A 23,962-nucleotide genomic window follows, 5' to 3' on the forward strand; every position below is an offset into this window, starting at 1 on the left:
AGCGACTGAGTCTGAAATTGTTGAATCGAGTTAGAAAGGAAATGGGCTAGCCAAATAATTTCTAGTTATTCCTATTTTTTTTTTTTTTTTTTTTGTAAGACTTGAAAGTGCGTTTACATTAAGAGTTTGTTTGAGAAAAGAGTTATTTTGGATTTTACCTTTGTTTTATCCTAAAACCCTTGTTTGATAAAAATAAAGAAAAAATTGGTTTTAAAATTTGAAGACTAATTTGCCCTTTGACTTTGAAGGATATGGTGTACGGGAGACTAATAGTAGTTATCTACATTTAGGTCTCGTTTGATGAAAAAGTTTTTTGGATAAAATCCAGTTTTTATCCCAAACCCAACCATCTTATAAACTATCAAATCAAATAATTTTATCATATAAATATCAAAATTGCCCTCTAATTTTATCATATCTTTATAAATCATCATTCTCTCAGTTACACCATATCCTCTAATATCAAAAGTCAAATTAGTCTTCTAATTTTAAAAACCAATATTTTCCTATTTTTTATCAGAGTTTATAGAATAAAACTCTAAAATCCAAATTCTTTTTCCCTCAAACCAGCCCTTGGACTGAAAGTAATATATTTACAGAATAATGAATACGAGTGCAATAAATAAATCAATTTTAATTCATTTACGATTGAAATAACTGAAATTCATCCAGTTTGTCCATTTTTCAATCATCTTCGGTCAAAAGATGTTCCCCATCATTAATCCAAAATATTTCGTTCAAAAACCTTATTAACAGTATTGAGCCCTAAAACTTTTCCGATCAAAACTGGGCTAGGAATGTTTGATAAAAAAATGACCAAAATAGATCATTCTTAGCCCATTCTCGGTTTCCAATTGATGTTCATGTTTTTTTTAAGTCTTCTGTTTTTTTGTTTTGTTTTATATTTATTTACATGGCACATATGTTACATATTTCCATAATTAAAATACAAAAACTTAACTTAAAACTGACCAAGATCATGCAAACATGATACGAAAGAAAAGGTAAAGACAATAACTTTATTAAAGAAAAAAACAAAATCAAATCAAATAAGGTGGACTCAAGAAGCCTTACATGAATCAGCGTTCTTGGCTTACAAAATAGGCTAACCGAAACTCTTAACAAAAGTTTGAGACATAACTTAACAATAGTTGGTGTTTACTTAAGGTGTGAAAGTGGCCATATTTATGGAAACCTTAGAGTTCAAGGCAGGGCCGGCCCGGGGTAAGCTCGGCAAGCCCTCGGGCTAGGGCAGCCCATTTAATAAAATATATAATTTATATATAGATAAATATATAAGATATATAGATAAATATATGATCTTTAAGAATACATTATTGTAGCAAAGTGGTTCAAGATACAAACTTAAAATTTTGCTTAAGTTAGAAGTTCAAATCCCACCAAAACAATAATTTCTTTTAACAATTTTTATTACTAAATCTAGGGCAACAAAAAAAAATAACAAAACTCGGGGCCGACACTGGTCCAAAGCTATATACAACTACCAACAAGTTTTGGGGAATAATTCTCTGTTTTAACATACTAAAATGTTTAAATTGAACAATCTTGTCATTAAATTAAGTAACATGTCAATTTCGGCCAATGGGATTAAAGAATCCCTTGGTTTGGATATTATGACTTTTTCATTTGAATTTTTTAATTCAAAAGACAAAGAACTCATTTAATGAGTGAGTTATTTTCGTTTAATAAATGAGTTAGTTTGAGTTTTATGTAGTTTTTTTTTCAAATAACTTTTGTTTGACCAAAAAAAACTCAATTTTAAAATTTTAACACCATATATACATCTCCTTCCATTCCCTCTTTCATTTCCACCTTCTCTCTTTGTAATATTAATAATTAATAATGTAAATATAACCAAATAACCTATAATTATAAGCAAGATCTATCTATCCTAACTTACAATTTCCAAATAACCTATAATCGAAGGAAAAACTAATAACATGATTTTCCCCTAATATTCATCACATTCAACACATTTTTGTAACACTTTTACTATTTTTTACTTGAACATGACTTCCTTGATCAATTACAACTCCCATACAATATGAGTCATGCTCATCATGTTTTGGGGCAAGCCAAATCAATCTTCATTCTAGTTAACATCTCTAACATAATCTAGTAAATGTAAACATCGTCTTTTATCCACATTTTACTTCTAAAATCGTACTCTGACGAAGATTATAAAATAATACCACTAATTATAAGAGAAATAAATTAGACTTTTAGGTGCTAGGTGGCCTATGGTCAGTCCCTCCAGGGGAGCTTTGATAATTTTAGGTTTGATTCAAGTGTATCTGTACTTTGATTTAATCTCGAAACATGTTAATATCAAAATTTAGCTAGTTAACAGGGTTTTAGAAAAAGATCCTTAATTAGATATAAAATATATTTCAACTGATATAAATTGGCAAGAAAAATGAGTAGTTATAACAGAAAACAAAATAGGAATCAACAAATATAATGACTATCTAAATACTAACGCACTTCGAGATTTCAGCACCAAAGAACAAAAAAAAACACAAGAAGAAGAAAGAGGGTTTACGAGAACTTGCACCAGTAGCATTTAGCAAAAATCTCAAATTCATCATTCTTCATTCTGCTTCATAAAATAGTTCATATTTAAAATAAAATAAGACAATTTATTTAATTATTAATCAACAAAGTAAACACAATAAATAATACAAGATTTACGTATAAACTAAAGACGAAAAACACACAACAACAAAACCCAAAAAAAAAAAAAAATCACTAGGGACAAAAAAACGACAACTCAAAAAGATAAAGAAAAATAATGATAAATATTATGGGTATTAAAACCTAATTAAGATCGTATATCCATATGTCACATAACAAATCTAATGGACCCCAAATATAAATAATTATGATATTTTTTTTTATTATATTGTGTCTATGCCTAAATTTTATATTATTAACATATTTGTTTTATACAACTTATTAGAGATATCTCAAAATTAAGAATTTTGTCCATGACTGACTCGATTATCATTACAAAATAAAATATCAGTTCGAAATGTTAACTTTCTAAAATTAAAAAAATAAAATGTCAATTCGACATGTTATCTTACTAGAATAAAAAATATATCGGTCGAACATTTTAACTTTATAAAATTTAAAATAAAATATCGGTTCAACAACGTTTAATCATTGTGTAAATGATAAAATAACAAAAAATTCTGTTTGATAAATATAAAATAAATAATAAAATTACAAATCGAACTAAAAAATGGAATTAAAAATTGTAAAATTAAATTGGTTTGAATTCGATAAAAAATTCTAATAAAATTTAAATTCTTAATTCTAAATTACCTACTCAACTTCAAAAATTGGAATTACAACCCTAATTATAATTTGATGGATACACCTAAATGTTATTGTTTTATGATCAACATACTTTATTTATTTGCTAAAAGAAGAAAATTAAAATTGAAGGTAAGAATGAAAGGGAGTCAAATCTACCGTGAGGAATTGAGCGCTTTTGTTGCTTGTAAACAATTTATTTTTACAAAAACTATTGTATGATTGTGCATAGAATTAAATTTTTAAACATTATTTTAAACAGGTTTATAGAATTTAAGAATCAAACATTATTTTAAATTAGTTTATATAATTTAAGAAAATCAGTAAATTAAATGATTGAAATGTCACGAGTAAATCTTCAGGAGAGCTTTTAATGGAGTGATGACATAAGTTAAACATTAAAAATGAAAGACACTGACCACCACACATTGGATTTATAATATAAAGTATTGATTAGGATTTAGGTGAAAGATCATTTGAGTCCATAGAATATTAAAAATATTATTATTTTTATATTATAATTGTTTAAAATATATAAAATATTAAAATATGTCTTAATTTAATAAAATATAAATATTTAATATTTTATTATATTAATTATATATATATATTTTAATTATTTATAAAAAATATTAGTTAAATGATTTATTTATTTTTATAAATAAAATATTATAATTAACCTTAAAATATTATATATTAATAATTAGTTATAATGTTTACTTATGTTATCGTATATATTATTAAGTAAAATATTATATTTAATTTGACTAATTACTAATATATAATATATTAAAGATTTTATCTTATTTATAATTTTATTTATAAAAAAATGAATAATTCAATTATTATTTTTATAAATATTTTAATATATATATATATATAATTAATATAATAAAATATAAAATATTTATATTTTATTAAATTAGGATACACAATTATAATAAAAAAAAATAATATTTTGTATTTTTAATTAAATAAATAACATAAAAAAATATATTAAAAATGAAGTAAAATAAATAAAATAAGAAAGATAAATATATAAAAATGATATGAATAAATAAATAATTGTTTATATAAGAATAGCTACGAAGACCTTGATGTTTCAATTTTTTTAATTAACCTAGTTTTTTCATTCATTCCCAAATTAACTTAATTTAATATTTAAACTAGTTTTTTTTTACTTTCAAATTCATTATATATATATATATAATAATAATTTATATAAACTAAATTATTTATATTTTGATATATATTTTAAACTATTTTTATATTTTGATATATAATTTAAATTATTATTTTTTATAAATTTAATTATTTATATTTTAATATATATATATATATTTACATTTTAATTATTATTTATATAATTTAATAAATATTTCTTTTAGCATTTTAAAAAATAATTGATAAATATTAATAAATTTAAAATAATTTAACCATAATAATATAATTAAATATTCTTAAAACTATTACACTCATCATTTATTTAAATTATTGACCATTTTGCTCAGGACATCGTTGACTACATCTCGTATGACTTTCTTAGCCACAACTCCCACAAATGATAGTTTTTTGTGGGTTATCCATTTTGTTTCGAATATACTGGCTTTGACCTCGTTGGTTTTTCTTCTTTCTCAAATTTTCATTGGGAACAAGATTATTATATTTTTCTCAATCATTTGCTATTGGGAACGTCTAATATGATTCATTAGGTATGTGTTATATATCGATGTATTTAACCCAATCGAGATTGCACACAATACAACCAACAACTATATGTGAACATAGAGAGTGATATCGGTACCATTTTTCACAAGAACAAAAACCTTTTACATAGGTCAACGATATATTTGTTGCCACCTTTCCAAAAACTATTATTCGTCTGTAATGTGTAGTAGTCACCTCAAAGATTCCACTTTGCTCATTGTATGGAATCAAGGGCGGAGCCAGGATAAAAAATTACATGGGGCTGACTCCAACTTTCTATACTCCGCTTTTTTTTCAATAAAATTTTCACGATTATTCAAAGATGGAGACTCGTCATGCCCTCTCAATGCGCACGCTTGCAAAGTGAGCCACCGAGTGCTTTCAATAGTTGTTGTAAGCTGTAATTTGTTATTTTGTTTTTCATCTGAATACTATGCATTCAGTACTTTGTCAATATGACAAGGATATTCATTAGATTATCAAATAGTCAACTGCCCTATTATGTGGTGAAATATTACATCCTATATGCATAATAAAAGAGCATCTATCCCCATCATTAACTCGCTTTCAATATTTGAATTCATCTATTGTAAATGTAGGTTTTTGGGGTTGCTTATGTTCAAACAAGAAACATGGAAACAAAAAATAGCATCTTTCAAAGGAGAGTATTCTAACCAAGTAAATTTCTTAAACTAATGACTTTGGAATCATCGATTTTGATTTCCAAATTTGGTCGGCGGGTATTCATCCTTAATAGGTTGATATGACCCCATCTTATATAAGCTCGTTTAATTTCATCCATTTTATTAAAAGGATATTTCCATATAAGAATGCGTAATGTTAGATCAAGTTTAAGAGAACTTACATCAACATCAATTCTAGGAGATTTATTAGGTTTTTGAGCAGGGATATCAAATTTTTTATTTAAATACCGAATCAAACCAATGTAACTATTTTAACTTGTTTATTAATATTAATTTATATTTTCTTATAAATTTTTGAAATAGTTTAAAATTAAAAAATATAAAACGCTATTATTATTTTAATTTTTATATTTTACCCTTATAAATAATTTGTATTATTAATTATATTAAAATTAATAAAAAATAATGTATAATTATTATATAAATATAATTTTAAAATAAATAATATTATTATATGATTTACATTATTTTATATATAATTTTTTATACTTTATTTATATAAATAAATCTTATTTATATATTAATTAAAATTTATGGATTATTATAAATATTTGTATATTAGAAAATATTGTTATTATAAAATAAAATAATTATGAATTAATTTATAGATAAAAATTATATTTTAAAATATAATAAATTAAAGTTATTTATATAAATAAATCTTATTTATATATTAATTAAATTTTATGTATATTAGAAAATATTGTTGGTATAAAATAAAATAATTATGAATTAATTTTTAGATAAAATTAATATTTTAAAATTAAAAGTGAGGCCAAGGTTTGATCACCTGACCTCAACTTCACTATAAAATTTTTGTTTTAAGATTTATTTTAGGTGGGGTTGGAGCCCACCCTAGCCCATGTGTGGCTCCGCCCCTGTATGGAATAATCGTGTGTTGATGCCTTGCTTTCGATATTTTCAAATAATTTTCTTGACACATTGCAATAAGTATGTCCATTTTAAAGATAATTCAAAGTTTGAGTACGTCTTTCTACAACAAGTTTTACAGAGCGATAATATATATATTCAACCATTGACGTGATCGGAAGAAAACAAGCAGACCTTAAGATATCATTGAAACTTTTGACCATATTTATTGTTGCTTGACCGTAACGATATCCTCCATCGTGAGACATAGTCCATATCTCTAATGGAATATTTCGTAACCAATTTTCAGCATCGGGATTAAGCTCTCTTTGATTTGTCTCATCGCATCTTCGAATTTTCTCACTTGACTATTATTTCCGGCCACCGAACTAAAATTACTACGGACATGGTAGAGACAAAAGAAATGTATACTTATGTCTTTAATGAAGCCATTTTGTTCTTTCTTCATTGCTTCAATGATTCCAGCACGACGGTCTGAAATTATGCACACTCCCGTTCTACTTCGACATATAAATCTACGAAAGCGACATAGAAACCATGACCAATTAGCAGTTGTTTCTTCATTGACTATAGCATAAGCAAGTGGATATTGATGGTTATTAGAATCAGATCCCATTGAAATTAATAATTTCCCGTTATACCTTCCTTTCAAGAATGTACCATCAATACTGATAATTGGCCGAGCATGTTGCCACCCATCAGCTATCGGTTTGAATACCCACCATACACGCTTAAACACCGACGTGTGGTGTTTTTTAACATCGACCACAACTTCACTCAAAGAACTCGTGCTTGGATTAAAGTGCATCAAAGCACTTAAAAATTTAGGAAGTTTAAAATAAGAGGTCGTCCAATCGCCATACACCTCCAATATTGTCTTTTGTTTTGCCAACCAAGCATTCTTATAGCTAACATGATATCTATACATTGCCAGTATTTGATTCATTATGTTATTCACTTTCAAGTATGAACCCTTCATTATCTAAATATGTAAATTTTAAATAATAATTAACAACTCAGAAATATGTAAAAGATCAACAATATGAAATACCAAAAATATTCTTACTTGTGTTTTATAACACTTCCAATCAATTTTGAACTAAGTTTCTTGTGGTCTCTTTGGATTGTTCTCAAAAGAAAGTTATGTTGAGCAGGAAGTTTAATAATTTGAAAGTATCCACATCGCATACTTTTTATAGCTCGAATTTTCCACGGACATGTAACTATAGTACATTTTGCCTCATAAAGCACTGTAGTGCTCTTTAAAACATGATAATTTCTCGATTCTCTTATGTGGCTTGATTTTATTTCATTTATTGTAGTTTGTTTATCTACAAAACATTGACCTTCAAAAAGATCATTGTTAAGCGGATTAAAATTAGGAAAATGACCTGAATTATTCATGGCAACGTTGTTGAGGATCTCCTCTATTGTAAATCATGGTACATTTGAAATATGTCCATCCATATTTGTTGGGTTATTAGTCTGAATATTATCTTCTTCATCGTCACTATTACTTGTTGAATCCGAGTCCTCTACATTGTAATCACTATCACTTTCATCACTTTCCATCTCCGGGTTTGAATTAAATCCATTAGCTTCACTTAAACCGTAAAGTGCATTAGATCTTGTCACTCCATTATTAATAATTTCTTCCATCTGAATTTGTCGTGACACATGAAAACTTGACGAGAAATCAATTCTTTTTCATTAGTTTGACTAGAACCAACATCAGTATATTGTGTTTGGAAAAGATTATAATCACCATAATTAGAGTACTTGCCTTCTTTGTTTGAATTTTCTATCTACAAAAATACAATAATAATCATTATTAGTAATAAGTATTAAATAAATTTAAAAACACCAAAACAACTAAAAGGTATAGAGAATAACATCTTTGTTTGTTTGATTGCTTTCTTGTTACTATCCTTATGTCACGGGTTTAGTATTTCCAATGCATTACATAGCACCCAACCACCACATTTAATGGTTTACTAAACTTCCTACTAACCAAGCACCATATTTAATGGCTCATTAACGTAAGACATAATTTCTTACAACCCCTTAAGTTAGGAAGACAACACATTAAAAATTGATAAAATTTTGTTGTGAAATTATATCACAATGAAAAGTTGTCAAAACTATTTTAATAAAAGACAACACATTCAATATAAATAATCAAATTTAAATTATATATCAAAATTTAAATAATCAAATTTAAATTATATATCAAAATATAAATAATCAAATTTATAAAAATAATAATTTAAAATATATATCCAAACATAAATAATTTAGATTATATAAATAATAAATTAAATATATATATAATGAATTTGAAATAGTGCGAAGCCAAAAGATATGTCTAACGGTAATTGGACAAAATTGAACCGGAAAGCAGTCGGCACAATTAGACAGTGGCATGATGATAGCGTGTACCACCATGTAGCAAGTGAGAAGAGTGCACATGAGTTGTGGAAGAAGCTGGAGTCATTGTATTAGTAGAAAACAACAAGTAACAAAGCATTTCTAATTCTAAAGTTAGTAAATCTGATACTCCGAGATTAATTAATAAATTTTCAGTGATGGAGATGACCTTAGAAGATGAGCTACAAGCCTTATTGCTCTTGGGATCATTGCCCGATAGTTGGGAGACATTAGTTGTGACAGTCAGTAATGCAACTCTGAATGGTGTTCTGACTATGAGCATAGTTACTAGCAGCTTGTTCAATGAGGAGACAAGAAAGAAGTCAACTAATATAAATAGTGCACAATCCCTAGTCACAGAGAACAAAGGAAGAACTGAATACCGACAACAATCAAGAGGCCATAACAAGTCTAGAGGTAGATCAAAACCTAAGGGAAGACAGGGTTATCATTGTGGTAAAGAAGGTCACATGAATAAAAAAAATGTAGAGACTGGAAAAGACTACAGAATGAAGAAAAAAATCAGAAGAAAGATGATGAAATCAAAATACCCCAACCACAGTAACTGCAGATGATGTAGTGATTCTTTCTTGTGAAAAAGAACAATATCTACATGTAGAAAGTCATCAAGGAATTGAGTGAATAATTGATACAGGTGCTTGCTATCATGCTACACCAAATAGAGAGTTCTTCACTACTTACAAGGCTGGAGATCTTGGTACAATGAAGATGGGTAATACTAGTCACTCGAGCATTGTGAGTATTGGTGATATTTGTTTACAGACAGAGCTGGGACATTAGTTAACACTAAAAGATGTGTGACATATTCCCTATTTGCATCTAAACTTGATATTAGGTGATGCATTGGACAAAGATGGATTCAAGCATTACCTTGGTAATGGAGAATGGAAGTTCAACAAGGAATCAATGATTATAGCAAAAGGGAAGTCATGGAACTCCCTATACTGAATCCATGTGAAGATACTCAAGATTGAGTTGAATGCAATACAAACTGAAAACTCTCTAAATTTGTGGCATCAACATTTCGGCCACATGAGTGAGAAAGGGTTGCGAATTTTGGTGAGCAATCTTCACATCCCCTCAACCAAAGATGAGGTTCTGGATCTATGCGATTACTGCCTATTTGGTAAGCAACGCAGAGTCTCTTTTAGTCAAACATCAGAAAAGAAACATAATGTGTTGGACTTAGTTTATTCTGATGTGTGGTACTTTTGAGGAGGAGTCATTGGGTGACAATCGATACGTTCTAACATTTATTGATAATTCATCTAGAAAGTTGTGAGTTTATTTCATGAGAACGAAATACCAGGTATTTAATTACTTTTAAGAGTTTCATGTCATGGTAGAAAGAGAGATAGACAATAAGTTGAAATGTCTTTGCTCTGATAATGGGGGAGAGTATACCTTCAAAGAGTTTAAAGCATATTGTGTAAAATATGGAATTCGACATGAGAAAACAGTGCCTGAAACTCCACAACACAATGGTGTGGCTGAGAAAATGAATCACACCATTGTAGAAAATGTGAGATGCATGCTAAAGATGACAAAGTTGCCAAAATAGTTTTTGGCAGAAGCAGTTCGTACATCTTGTTATCTCATAAATAGGTCACCCTCTATTCCTTTGAAGTTTGAAATACCAGAAAGAGTATGGTCTAAGAAGAATATTTCATACTCGAATCTAAGGGTGTTTGGATACAAAACAAATGTGCATATTTCAAAGGAGCAAAGATTCAAGTTGGATGATAAAACAATTTCATGTATTTTCCTTGGATATGGAAATGAGGAATTTGGGTACAGATTATGGGACCTAGAAAAGAAAAGAATTGTTAGATGTAGAGATGTTGTATTCTTTGACGGTCATAATGGATAAATTTAGAAATCAACGAGAAGTCAGAGAGAGTTGATGAGTCATAGAACTCATACCAATTCCTTCACATGTACAGTCAATAGTAACAGATGAAGATGAATATAATGAAAAAGCCATTGAGGAAACCTCTAACATGAATAGTAATGATGATGATGAGACTGTTTATGATGTTCCTGAGCAGGGGGCAATATCATCAAGAGGAGTTAGAAGATCCCCCATTAAGAAGGTCTGTAAGAGAGCATCAAACTTCTAAATGGTACCCTTCTTCAGAGTATATTCTATTGACAGGAGAAGGAGAGCCAAAATGTTTTCAGGAGGCACAAGTTCATAAAGACAAAGTTAAGTGACAGAATGCAATGAAAGATGAGATGAAGTCATTGCAAGAAATGGACACATATGAGCTGGTGGAACTTCCTAAGGGCTAAAAGACATTGAAAAACAAATGGGTGTTCAAGCTAAAGAGAGATGAAAACGAAGAAATTATGAAGTACAAAGCTTGAATTGTTGTAAAGGGTTTTGGACAGAAGTAGGGCATCGACTTTGAGGAGATTTTCTCACAAGTGGTAAAGATGACTTCCATTCATATAGTGTTAGGTCTATTAGTAAACTTAGACCTTGAGCTTGAACAACTTGATGTAAACATTGTATTTCTTCATGGTAACTTGGAAGAAGAGATCTACATGGTACAATAAGAGGAATTTGAAGTGAAAGAAAATGAACATTGTTTGCAAATTAAAGATGAGTCTATTCGGTCTGAAACAAGCTCCGAGATGGTGGTACAAGAAATTTGACTCCTTTATAATGAGTCATGGGTATCAGCGAACCAAGGCAGATCCGTGTGTTTACTTCAAAAGATTTTCTAATAGAAAGTTTCTAATCCTTTTACTTTATGTTGATGATATATTAATTGTAGGACATGATGCTCAGATAATAGCAATGTTGAAGAAGGAGATGTCCAAGACATTTGACATGAAGAATATGGGCCAAACACGTAAGATATTGGGAATGCATATTACTCGTGATAGAAAGGCTAAGAGAATTTGGTTGTCACATGAGAAGTACATTGAAAGGGTTTTTGAAAGATTTAACATGCAAGGAACAAAGGAAGTAAGTTGTTCACTTCCTAGCCATTTTAAATTGAGCAAGAATATGTATCCATCAATAGAGAAAGAAAATGATGAAATATCAAGTGTTTCATACTCCTCAATTGTAGGGAGTTTGATGTATATAATGGTTTACACTAGGCCAGATATAGCATGCATTCGGTGTGGTAAGTAGGTTCCTCTTTAATCTAGGAAAACAACATTGGGAAGTAGTGAAGTGGATTCTTAGATATCTAAGAGGCACTTCTAATTTGTATTTTAGTTTTGGAAATGATAAAATTGTGTTAGAAGGTTACACAGATGCTGATATGGCTGGAGATCTTGTTCATAGAAAATCAACTTCAGGTTATGTGTTTACTTTTATAGGGGAGCTGTGTCATGGCAATCCAAATTGCAGAAATGTGTGCCTTTATCAACAACAGAAGTAGAATACATTACAGCAACTGAAGCTGGTAAGGAGTTATTGTGGATGATTAGATTTCTCCTAGAGCTTGGTATGCAACAAGAAAATGCAATTGTTTTTTGTGATAGTCAGAGTGCCATAGATTTGAGCAAGAATACTACATATCATTCCAGAACTAAGCATATTGATGTGAGGTTTCATTGGTTAAGAGATGTAATAGAAAACTAACAGATAAAGCTGAAGAAAATCCAGACGGATAAGAACCCGTTAGACATGTTTACGAAGATTGTTCCAAAAGACAAGCTCGAGCTATGTTGTTAGCTTGTCGGCATGAATACCAAGTGATGACTTGAAGATTAATGTGCCTCTCTCCGTGGGCTAGAGGGGAAGCCCAATTAGGCATTTAATTAAACAAGCAAACTCTAAAAATGCTGCTCATTCTATCACAACTAGAGAGAGAACATTATGCTAAGAAGAAAAAAAACAAAGAAGAAGAAATAGAGGAAGAAGAAGAGAAGGAGGTAGTAGAGATCTCCTTACATTTATCACCTTCAAGTTTCAAATTCTTGTTGTATATCTAGACTAGCTTGAGTCTAAATGAAATTAGTTTTCTCTGTATGTATACTTCAACTGTTGAGGCAAGAGACAATGGGGAATACAACAAAATAGTTCCGGTCCAAGAACAACTGCAATGCCACAGATGATTCTAAACAACAAAGTTGTTGACAATAATTTTAAGATAGACTTTATAGTCTATGTTGTCAGCATCTTTCTATGGACCTCACATAATCTATAGTGCAGGTTTAAAATCCTAAAATCATTATTTGATGTCGATAATATCCAACACTTAAATTGGTGCGAATTCGTAATGAAAGGCTTAGTTGAAGGCTGTCAGTAGTGGACGAAGAATGAAACACGTCATTTCATTGGATCGCAAACATTTCTCATTGTAAGTAATTTTTGTCAGTGGTTTATTCAAATCTTAATTTAAATGTTCTAATATATTGTTTATTTTTCAGTCGTTCTACATGGATATGGTTGTGGACCTTAAACTGTAACTGTCTTACGAACGACAATTTCCGATATTGTCATGTTAGAATGACAATAATCTGCATAGTAGGATTAAGATGGAAATGAATCGAACATAATTCGGATATGGAAGGGATGTTGGACGCCTTCCACTTCCAGATGAGGTGCGAGATAGGATGTCAAATCAGGTGGATGATAATGATCATGTGGATGTTCATAATAATGTGAATGATGATCATGATCATGATCATGTGGATGTTCATAAATTTCTCAAGTATTCCATTCAAAATTATTTCAAAAAACCATTAGAGGATCGAGTTGAAACACCCCTTGTTGAAGCTGTTGATGTTGCTCAAGATAATGAAACCGTAGATTTTTTATTTGAAACACCACCCGAACATGTAGCACTCGAAGTGGTATCACCCAAAGTGGTATCACCTGAAGAGGTATCACACGAAGAGGAAGAGGAAGAAGAACATGTACAAGCACATGAAGTTATTTAGTAGCAAACCTCATGTGGAAGAGCTTCATGTGGAAGAGCCTGATGTGGATGAGCCTGTAGAAGCTGTAGTTCAAACTTCTCTCAAATAGGTAGAGGAGGAAGTTAATCAAACTGAAGTAGTACCACTCCCGAAGAGGAAGATTAAGAAGTTAATCAAACCTCATTTGGATGAGCCAGCGGTTGTAAAAGTGGAAGCTCATGAGGATGCCCTACTCCTACAGAGATTGAAGAGGAATAAAAAAACCTGGGTCGGCTATTTGGTCTCCTTACATGGCATTTACTACGTTTACATTATCCCATGTCTTCAAGTATTCCAGAATTTCACATACAGATCGCAATGCTGCCGACATAATTTTTGCAGAATCCGACTTAAGGTAACATCTTTACAACTCTTCATAGTCATTTTAATGCTTTCTTAACTCTTATTAGGATGTGTTTTCTTTATTTGTCTTTGCAGTGAAGTGTTATTCGAGAGTGACCGAGTCACACTGACCAGATATCACATGCTCACATTAAAAATTAATGTATATTTGGAATCTGGAATAGTTGATGCGTTGAGCCAAATCATCACTCAAAAGAGAAATCGGAAAATTTGCTTCTCTAATTATGTATCTGTAAGTTATTTTTTTATATGAAAACTCCCTAACAATTATTCCCTAATTTTTAATATGATATTCATTTGCAGTTTACACATCATTGTGGTCTCGTCTCGATAATTTTGTTGGTATGATTACAACTGAAATGGAATTATTTCATATATCATTTGAAGACTTAAAGAAGGCTGAACTGGTAAGTAATCTCTCCAATATTTTAGAACAATCTCATTTATTGACTACTTATCTGAGTTGGTGTAGAAGGTGTATGTACAGAAACTGTTAGTGTAGAAGCGGATATTGTCGAATATGCAATGAACTTTTCTTTCACTTCTTTCACTACTTCAGCCAAAAAAGAAGTATTATGATCAGATTGAGCTGCAATCTGTTGGAGCTCTTGCATCATTGGAGTAAGATAATTATATCGATTTCTTTCAATGTCACCCATATCAGAATCATAAATGTTATTGATACTTTGATAACCTTTTTTCAAATCATTGCGCCAGCGGTTCTAAATATAATTAGTCGGCACCATATTCACCTTTATTCTTCTCAAAATCGCCAAAATATGTCTACACAGGAGTCCTCTAAACTCAAACAGATTACATTGATAGTTTAAAGAACCCTCCGTCTGTGTGAAGTTCACCTTTATAAAAATATCTCTCCAATTTTCTCCATCATGACCTTGTATGGTTTCCACCACTCCAAATTTAGTTGTTGTCCCATCGTCTTCAAGTATGGCAGTGTCGCAGAACATCAACAATTTCACCTCATTCTGGAACAACTTAAAAATGTCGTTTGTATATACACTCTAAAATTGCTTTTCCAATGAATACACACTCACAATTGGAATAGTCAAATTATAATAATGAAAATCTATTTTTTTTCATTCTCTATGTTCCTCTTAAGGACCTTGTCATATTGCTCTACAAATTGTTTTATAGATGTTTTAGAATGAACAAAATAAAATAAAAAAAGCATTCATAGATTCACTTCTTTAAGATGTTGACATGCATGACCAAAAATAACATTTAACAAACACAGGAATTCATTTTCTAAATTCCACGTGAAAGGAGTTCAACCAATTATTGTCTTGCAACTGAAACTCATCAATCATTTTCAGCCAACTACTTTCACACTATTGGATTGTGATTGAGTTGTAGACAATGTTCTTGAATGTCTTTTTTTATACTTTTATAATGAGCATGTGCAGACAATTTGGTGGGGAGTTTCTTCATTATATGCCAAAAACAAAATCGATGATGGGTGTTCAGAAATACATTTTCAATTTCAATGAACATTGATCGACATTGGTCAGTGATTATCCCTTTGGAGCACGTTCGTTCATACATGTCAACCATGCTATAAAAAGTCAGATAGATGACTATGAATCCTCACTAGATAGTAAGCCACATCCTAACAAAATTGATTGTCCATGATGTTTAACACCGACAAAAGGAGCAAATGACATATCATAGAGGTTTGTCAAATATGTTGTGTCAAATGTGATGACATCCGAGAAGTACTCGTATGTAGCCCTGCATCTTCCATCCGCTCAAAAGACATTCGCGGTTGCTCATTAATTGAGAAATCTAAAACTCGTACTTTTGAGCTCTTTTCAATAGAAGAAGGCTATGATTTGATCAAACTGAAAAGAGTGCGTACGTTCTTTTTTTTTTATTAATTAATTTTAATTTTATCTCTCACCCATCCGTAGTTTTTTTTTTCACTATAGCGTCATTGGGGGGTTGCTGATAGTCAGTTGGGGCGTCATTGAGGGTCGCTGACCCAGCGTTGCTCTCACTATATTCCTATTTTGTAATTTTTTTACAAAATGTAATTTTAATTATTTTATAAATAAATATTCTATTTATGATATAAGGGCAGTTGTACCAGATTCTGTATATCATTCACTATCTTTAAAATAAAGATAGAATACCAATGAATGAATTTAGACTTTATCAGGTTCTGTATCCTCAAATCATTTTGGAGATGATGAACAGTCTTTCTCCATATTTAATTTATATTGTAGCATCGGCAAGACATAAAATATTATTATTTCTCTTTCATCTCTTCCTATCCCGCCAAATGAGTTCCTTCTCCCGCTAAAATGCCATCAACATTAACTCTCAATAACTAATGTTTAACATTATCTATCAAAAAATTAATTCATCTTCCGTTCTCTCACAGGTAATATTTTATCTCCATGTTGATTCATCTTCCATCATCATAATATTTCATCTTCCTTTCTCTAACAATTTTTCTTATACTCTTCATTTATTATTGTTATTGGTTGCGTTGTTCTCTGTTTCATTCACTTTTATTTTATCTGTTTAATTTGATTCATCTCTCATAGTGCTAGAACGATTAAGAACAAAAAGATTATTGAGTATTTTTGAGATTGTTGTGTTTGACCACCTGTTTGTGTCATAGTGTACTAGAATGGTTTACAAACAAGAAGATTCATGAGTTTTGTTAATTCATGAGTTTTGTTAATATTATTGTGTTTGACTTAAAATTGGATTCTAAATGTTTATAAAATGTTTGATTTCCTTTATGAAATCATTTACTTTTGACATTTAGGTATGAATAACAATATTTATGGTATTTCCCCAATTATAAATATGGCAAAAGGACTAGATGGTGAAGTGTATGGTGAATCCTACCAATCCCAGATTAGTGATGATCATTACTCTCAACTTATGCCATCATATAGTCAAATTATCCCTATTGAGTTGAAAGAGTTAGAGACGGATGATCCTTGCAAAAAATCCATTCGAACTAAAAAATTTTCTCCGGAGGAGGACCTTGTGTTGGTTTCAGCTTGGCTTAACACAAGTATTGATCCAATTATTGGGACAGATCAAACAAATATTCAATATTGGAGAAAAGTAGGGTCATATTATAAGGCAGCCATAGAAAATACAAAGTATGGGCCACGGACAGACAAATCTCTTACAAATCGATGGAGTACAATCCAACAAGCTCTAAACAAGTTTTGCGGCTATTACACACAACGAGAAGGAAGTCTCCGTAAATCTGGTGATACCGGCATAGACGTGGTATATAATTTTGGCAGTTCATGAAATATTCTTAGCTCTTTAAATGTATAAATTATTTCTATTTATCTATTTGAATCGTGTTCTTTTATCTTTCAGCTTCAAGAGGCTAAAAAGATCTACCATGAGATCCAAAAAACTCAATTTCGATTAGAAAACTGCTGGAATAAGTTGAGATTTAATGCTAAGTGGATCGAATACATACGACAAGGACCAACAAAAAGAAAAGTATCTTCGGGTGACACAATTAATTGCGATGATGAAGAGAATACTAGTAATGATTTTATTGATTTGGAGAGACCAATGGGACAAAAGAAAGCAAAGAAAGAAGCTAAAAGAGGTAAAGGTAAATCTGCTGATATATCTGAATTTGATAATGCTATTATCAAATGGACAGAGGAAAAAATGAAGAATGAAGAAATCAAAGTGGAAATTGCCAAACAACACTTAAAGATACAAAAGGCTAAAATGGACGCTGATCAAGAAAAATCAGATATTGCTACTATGATGATTGATGTAAGCAAGATGGAGAATGTTGTTCAACGAGAATATTTTACAAGACTACAAGCTGATATTCTAGCCAGAAAATTAAACTAGTACTTTTTGTTATTTTATATTGATGTGTATTTTATAGCCTTTTGATGAAATCTAAGCTACCCTAACTTTTGGATGCATTTTGTAAACTAGCAAGGATGAAGTAATATGGCTGGTTTGGGTAGTGATAAAAGTAATTATTGTCTCTTCTAGTTGTAGTAGAATTTTAAAAGACTTATTTAGAGTATCAAATTTATAGGTTTGCATCCACTTAAGTTTATGGAATTCTTGCAGTATGGTTATGTCTATTCAATTCTATCCTCTTATGTCTATTCAATTCTATCATCTCTTAGTTGTAAGCTTTGTTGTGAATCCAAGACTATCAATTCAAGAAGTAGAAAAGAGAGAAAATGACAACAATAGAAAGAAAGCCTGAAATAAAATTTGAAATAGAATTGAAATGCTCCACTAGATCTTCTTGAAGTTTTTATGACTCGCTGTATGTATTCCATAGATGTTCCACTAGATCTTCTTGAAGTTGGTTATGCACTGCTCTATCTCTGATTTTGTGAAGCGATTGAATAAAATTCATAAGTTTTGGAGTTTGAGTGCGTGATACGACTGCAACAAGAGGACTTGTAGAGATTTGTTCATATTCAGAGATATCTGGTTGTGGATGAAGTTCACGTTCGTCCTACACGATCACATTGTGCATAATAATACATGCCATCATTATCTTATTAAGTGTGTCACGATCAAAATATCGTGTTGGACCACGGACAATTGCAAATCTAGCATGGAGCACACCAAATGCGCGTTCAACGTCTTTTCTTGCAGATTCTTGAGCAGCAGTAAAATGTTTGGTCTTTCGATTCATAGGTAAAGGAATTGATTTGACAAATGTTGCCCATGGGGGATATATACCATCAGCTAGATAATACCCCATATTGTAGTTATGACCATTGATAGAGTAGTCAACGGGATAACCCTCACCACTTATTATTTTAGAAAATACATGAGATCGTTCTAGGACATTAATATCATTATGTGACCCTGGTAGCCCAAAGAATGCATGCCAAATCCACAAATCATACGATGCCACTGTTTCCAATATAATTGTAGGTTCGTGACAATGACCAGTGAACATACCTTTACATGCGGTTGGACAATTTTTCCACCTCCAATGCATACAATCGATGCTGCCCAACATTCCTGGAAAACCACGAACTTTGCCAATTTGAAGTAATCTTGCAATATCCTCTGAGTTTGGTTTTCGTAGATACACGGGACCAAAAATATCAATGATTGATTGAAAAAAATACCTTAGACTTTTTATAGTTGTGGTTTCTCCAATTCGTATATATTCATCCATGAAATCAGCTGCTACCCCATAACACAAAATTCGTAGTGCTACAGTGATTTTCTGAAGTGATGATAAACCTAATTTTCCAGCAGAATTTCTTTTTTGTTGAAAGTAAGGCTCATGTGCTTCCACTCTCGAGTGAATCCTCATAAATAGCTCACGACTCATTCGAAATCTCCTACGAAACATTTGAGATGAATAAACTGGTATCGTTGCAAAATAATCTTTGAATAAGCGGTTATGCCCTTCTAGAGTGGCCCGGTCAATATAGCTCCGTGATTTCCTTGAGCTTGCACTTTGTTCGTTTTGCTTTTTTCTTGCACGTCTCAAGGCTAAAATTTCAATTGTATCGTCATCATCGCTTCCATTCAAAAATTCATTTAGAAAACTCTCGTCACTATTCATTGTGTTATGTATAGAACTCACGCCTTCACGTGTTAATTTACCTGGAAAGCATAAAAATGTGTATTACATACATTGAGGATCACATGAATCATACCATACACTTATATTGACTAAAAAATAGAGCTGCCTAAGGTTTGTTGGGCTTATCGCTAGAAAAAAATTTAAAGCATTTCAAAGAAATATAATTTTTTGATTGAGCTAAGTTCATGCAATTTTTTTTTTATAAAAAAACTTATTTGAAATTTCAATTTTGTTTTCATATTTCACTCTATTTTTTTTACTTTTTTCTTTTGTTGAAAAAATAAAGAGATTTTTTCAAATTTAAACTTTGGCCCTAGACATTCCGAATTCTCAAAAAAGATACAAGTAATTCCATAATAGGGGAGATAAAGTAAAATCCCCAGGCAAGTTCGAACTAATATAGGTAGTGTTTTTTGGCCCAGGTAAGAGATTAACAATTTTCTTCTCTGGAAGCTTGTGAAAAGAAATTAAACCTTTAACAGAATAGCAGTGCCCCTACTCTACTGATGAAGTCATTGATGTCACCTAGATTGCTGGAGTAGATAAATAATCGAACGAAATTATGATTTTTTTTCCATCGAAATTATTTTTTAACCGATAACCCTACTTTAGAGTGAGACATCCTAGGAATCGGTCCGGTAATCTGACTATGCACAGACGTTCCGCAAATGAGTATTATCATTACGAATGTTAGGATGAATTTAATTGGGGAGTCCAATGACAAAAAGAAGGGAAAACGTCCCTTCTGTTTTTAATGACTACTTTTAAAATAATTTATTCTTCTTTTGTAAAATTTTATTAAAAAAATAAAATAAAATAAAATAAAATAAAATGGAGGTTAATAGAATTTATCAATGAATTAGACACATCAAAATAAACAAAAAGAAATATAAATTCACTAAAATTGACATGTAACAATTATTATTATTGTTATTATTTTTAAGTTTAATGCAATATAATATAAATGATAGTCATTTAAACAAAATACTATAAAATACGAGTTTTTCTTTGTCACCACAACAACGTGATTAGTCATTTGAGAACAATAATGAAAACTTAAATAATTTTCTAAAAAAAAACATAAACAAAAAAAATGTTCACTAACCAATAAACATAATATAAAATTTTACATTAACAAGTTCCATCATAAAACAAGTTAATTGTGTAGATAAACAATTCAAATTAGATTAGACAAAACAAATTAAAAAAAAAATAATTCTTAATAAATGAAATAAAAAAAATCAGATTTATTATATTAAATTTTATGAAACTAAAAAATAAAAAAATAAAAAAAAGATCAACACGTTAAAAAAAATCAAGACAATCAAACTATAATTATAAATTAAAAAAAAAATGAAGTTATTATAAAAAAAAATATATCAATATTAGACTTATTTTAAAAGAAAGAAAAAAATATATATAATTTGAAAGAAAAAAAATATGTACATATAAATTATATATAACGTTTAGCTGTTTTAAATTGAGTCATTATTTTATTTTCTCATTTTTCTCTATAGAACAACATATTTTTATCACTTATACGAAGAATGTGCAATTATTCTTTTGTTGTTTCAGAAGTCTTTATTTCATATATTTTTTAAAAGTTGTTATATGTTTATTGGTGCTGTCTCTTATAATCGAAAATAAATTTGTAAACTCTTTACCACACAAAGCAAATTCTATACAAAGGATTGTTAGAAAATTAAAAATTATATTGGAATGTAAGTGAGATTGAAATATGTTACTCTTTATGTTAATTAATTTTCGTCTTCTGTTATTTTTTAATCTTAATTTTCGTCTTCGGTTATTTACCCTCTTACAACGCGGAGAACCTAGAAAATTACAATATTACATTATTTATTAAAAGAAATTTATATATTTTCAAATATTCAAATTTTGCGCTTAAGCCTTCCCTGAACCACTACTCACCAAAACACCAAAACGACATCCTTTGTTAATATAGATCATAATCCAATTAACACCCAAAATGCTCCACTAATAAGTAGCTTACACCCAAAGATTCGGAATTCCTTTTGAAAATATTGTAACAGTCCTCCTTTAATCCATCATCATTGATCATCCTCTCTTCTATTTCACTAATAAGTCTTGTTCATTTACCGCTATAATCTTTTCATCTCCTTTAGGACCTTTACTACTAGTAGTACCAAACATCCCTCCACTTGAACACGGCCCATAAAACCAACTACATATCATGAAATACAACAAGTTAAAGCAGCTCAACATGGCCAAAAGCCAATAATAGCTCTCAAAATGTCCTTGATTTATATTATCAGCTATCCAACCAACTTTTCCATTCCTTTTGTTGACAGTGGTGACGGTGTTGAGTATGGAGCTGGCCATAAGTCCCCCGATGGCACCGGCCAGCCCCCCGATTGCCCCAGCAATGCTGGACATGGTCTTGGGAAGCTCGGTGTAGAAGAACTCATTGCAGGCCACTGCAAACAAGGCCTCTGATATTCCAACAAGGCAATGTTGTGGAACCAGCCACATGGCAGACATGGGAACAATAGCTTTTGGGTTGTTAAGGTAGCCATGGTCTATGGCTCTTCTCCTTCTAAAATGCTCGACGATTGCAGAATTGCACATGGCCAAGATAGAAAAGAATAATCCTAAACCCATCCTGATTTTGGGATTAAGTGTGAATGGTTTCCCTTTAATCTTGGATACAAATGGTATGATGATGCGGTCGTAAGTCCCTAACCATAATATGGCGCTGGCTATTGTGAACATGGCAAATGAACCGGATGGGAATATGAAATTCTTGGTTATATGTCGGTCCATTGATCTAGCTTGGAGAACTTGAAACGAGCCTTGTGAAAGAGTTATGGATACCATTATCCCTGCTGACCAAATAGGCATTATTCGAATCAGTGATTTCAGATTCTCCACTTGTTCTACGGTGCACCCATCTTTACTAATGCAAGCCTTGTTCAAACACCTAAGCTTGTTTGTAGGCTTATCTTTTCCAAAATTGTAATCAGAAATTTGTAAATTCCTGTTCTTATAAGACTTGACAACAACTCTAGCCAAGCTTGAGAAAATACTGGTTGTGGGTTTTTCCTTGTAATAGAGGGAAGAGGCAAGGAAGAAGAAAAGACAAGCAAAGAACATGAATATGGCAGGAATTCCAAAACCAATCTTCCATCCGGCATGATCTTGGATGTAAACTATACCTGTAAAAGCTATTATGACAGAAACAGCAGTGGATGCATAATACCAGGTAAAGAATGTTTCAAGAACTCTCTGATTGTTGTTGCTGGGGGAATCATCATCATCATCAGCATCGGATCCTCGTTTGTCAAATTGGTCGGCACCAAATGCTAAAGAACATGGCTTTATACCGCCTAATCCAATAGCCATGATTCCAAATGCAGAAAAAAGAAGACCCAATTGGGCAGGTGTAGCTGATTTGCAGTTATTTTCGCAATGGGGAGGTCTTGCTTGTGGAATCATAGCAGTTAACCAAATCAACAGCATGCCCTGCATCATTCAGACATATTTTAGTAAATCTGTTTTTTGATTTGTCATAATTAAATGTTTTGCTTACCAGGAAAGTGAAGATGGAACCAAACCCAATACTTAAAAACCGTCCTATATAAGAATCCGACAGAAAAGCACCGATCAAAGGAAAGAAATTGTTGGCTGCCGACTGATAAAAGAGTATATTTGTTGCTTTAGCTGTTGATAAATTGTAACTTCCAATCAAATATAAAACCATGTTTGGCATCAACCCAATGCTTGCCACAGTAGATAATGCCTCGTTTGCTGATCATCAAAACACAGATAAAATGGATGAGAGATCGATTCATTCAGATTCAATATCTTAAAAATATTTACCTATGATGAATGGCATGGTTTTGATACCACCAGCTTTGTTTTTTGGTCTGTTGAGTTGCTGATTCTCCATTGTTGTTGTATCATCATACTCTTTATTTTCCATTTTCAACTTAAATGGAAAAGAAAGAGGATGACT

General features: G+C 30.9%; 3 protein-coding genes across 3 annotated transcripts; 1 reads left to right on the top strand and 2 right to left on the bottom strand.

Moving 5' to 3' along the window:
• Window positions 1–17,210: 17,210 nt before the first annotated feature.
• Window positions 17,211–18,242, top strand: LOC124913879 (glutathione S-transferase T3-like). Its single transcript, XM_047454314.1, has 2 exons — window positions 17,211–17,648; window positions 17,745–18,242. Exons 1-2 carry the CDS (start codon window positions 17,211–17,213, stop codon window positions 18,240–18,242), a joined length of 936 nt encoding a protein of 311 aa, XP_047310270.1.
• A 424-nt stretch (window positions 18,243–18,666) lies between these two features.
• On the bottom strand, window positions 18,667–19,947 carry LOC124913889. Its single transcript, XM_047454325.1, has 2 exons — window positions 18,961–19,947; window positions 18,667–18,873 (listed from the first exon to the last, which is right to left on the bottom strand). Exons 1-2 carry the CDS (start codon window positions 19,945–19,947, stop codon window positions 18,667–18,669), a joined length of 1,194 nt encoding a protein of 397 aa, XP_047310281.1.
• Window positions 19,948–21,789: 1,842 nt separating this feature from the next.
• LOC124918722 (protein NRT1/ PTR FAMILY 1.2-like) lies at window positions 21,790–23,962 on the bottom strand. Its single transcript, XM_047458770.1, has 3 exons — window positions 23,827–23,962; window positions 23,537–23,754; window positions 21,790–23,469 (listed from the first exon to the last, which is right to left on the bottom strand). The coding sequence occupies exons 1-3, from the start codon at window positions 23,927–23,929 to the stop codon at window positions 22,057–22,059; spliced, it is 1,734 nt and encodes a 577-aa protein (XP_047314726.1). The 5' UTR covers window positions 23,930–23,962; the 3' UTR covers window positions 21,790–22,056.

Source organism: Impatiens glandulifera, chromosome 1 (genome assembly GCF_907164915.1).
Source record: "Impatiens glandulifera chromosome 1, dImpGla2.1, whole genome shotgun sequence".
Classification (NCBI taxonomy): Eukaryota; Viridiplantae; Streptophyta; class Magnoliopsida; order Ericales; family Balsaminaceae; genus Impatiens; species Impatiens glandulifera.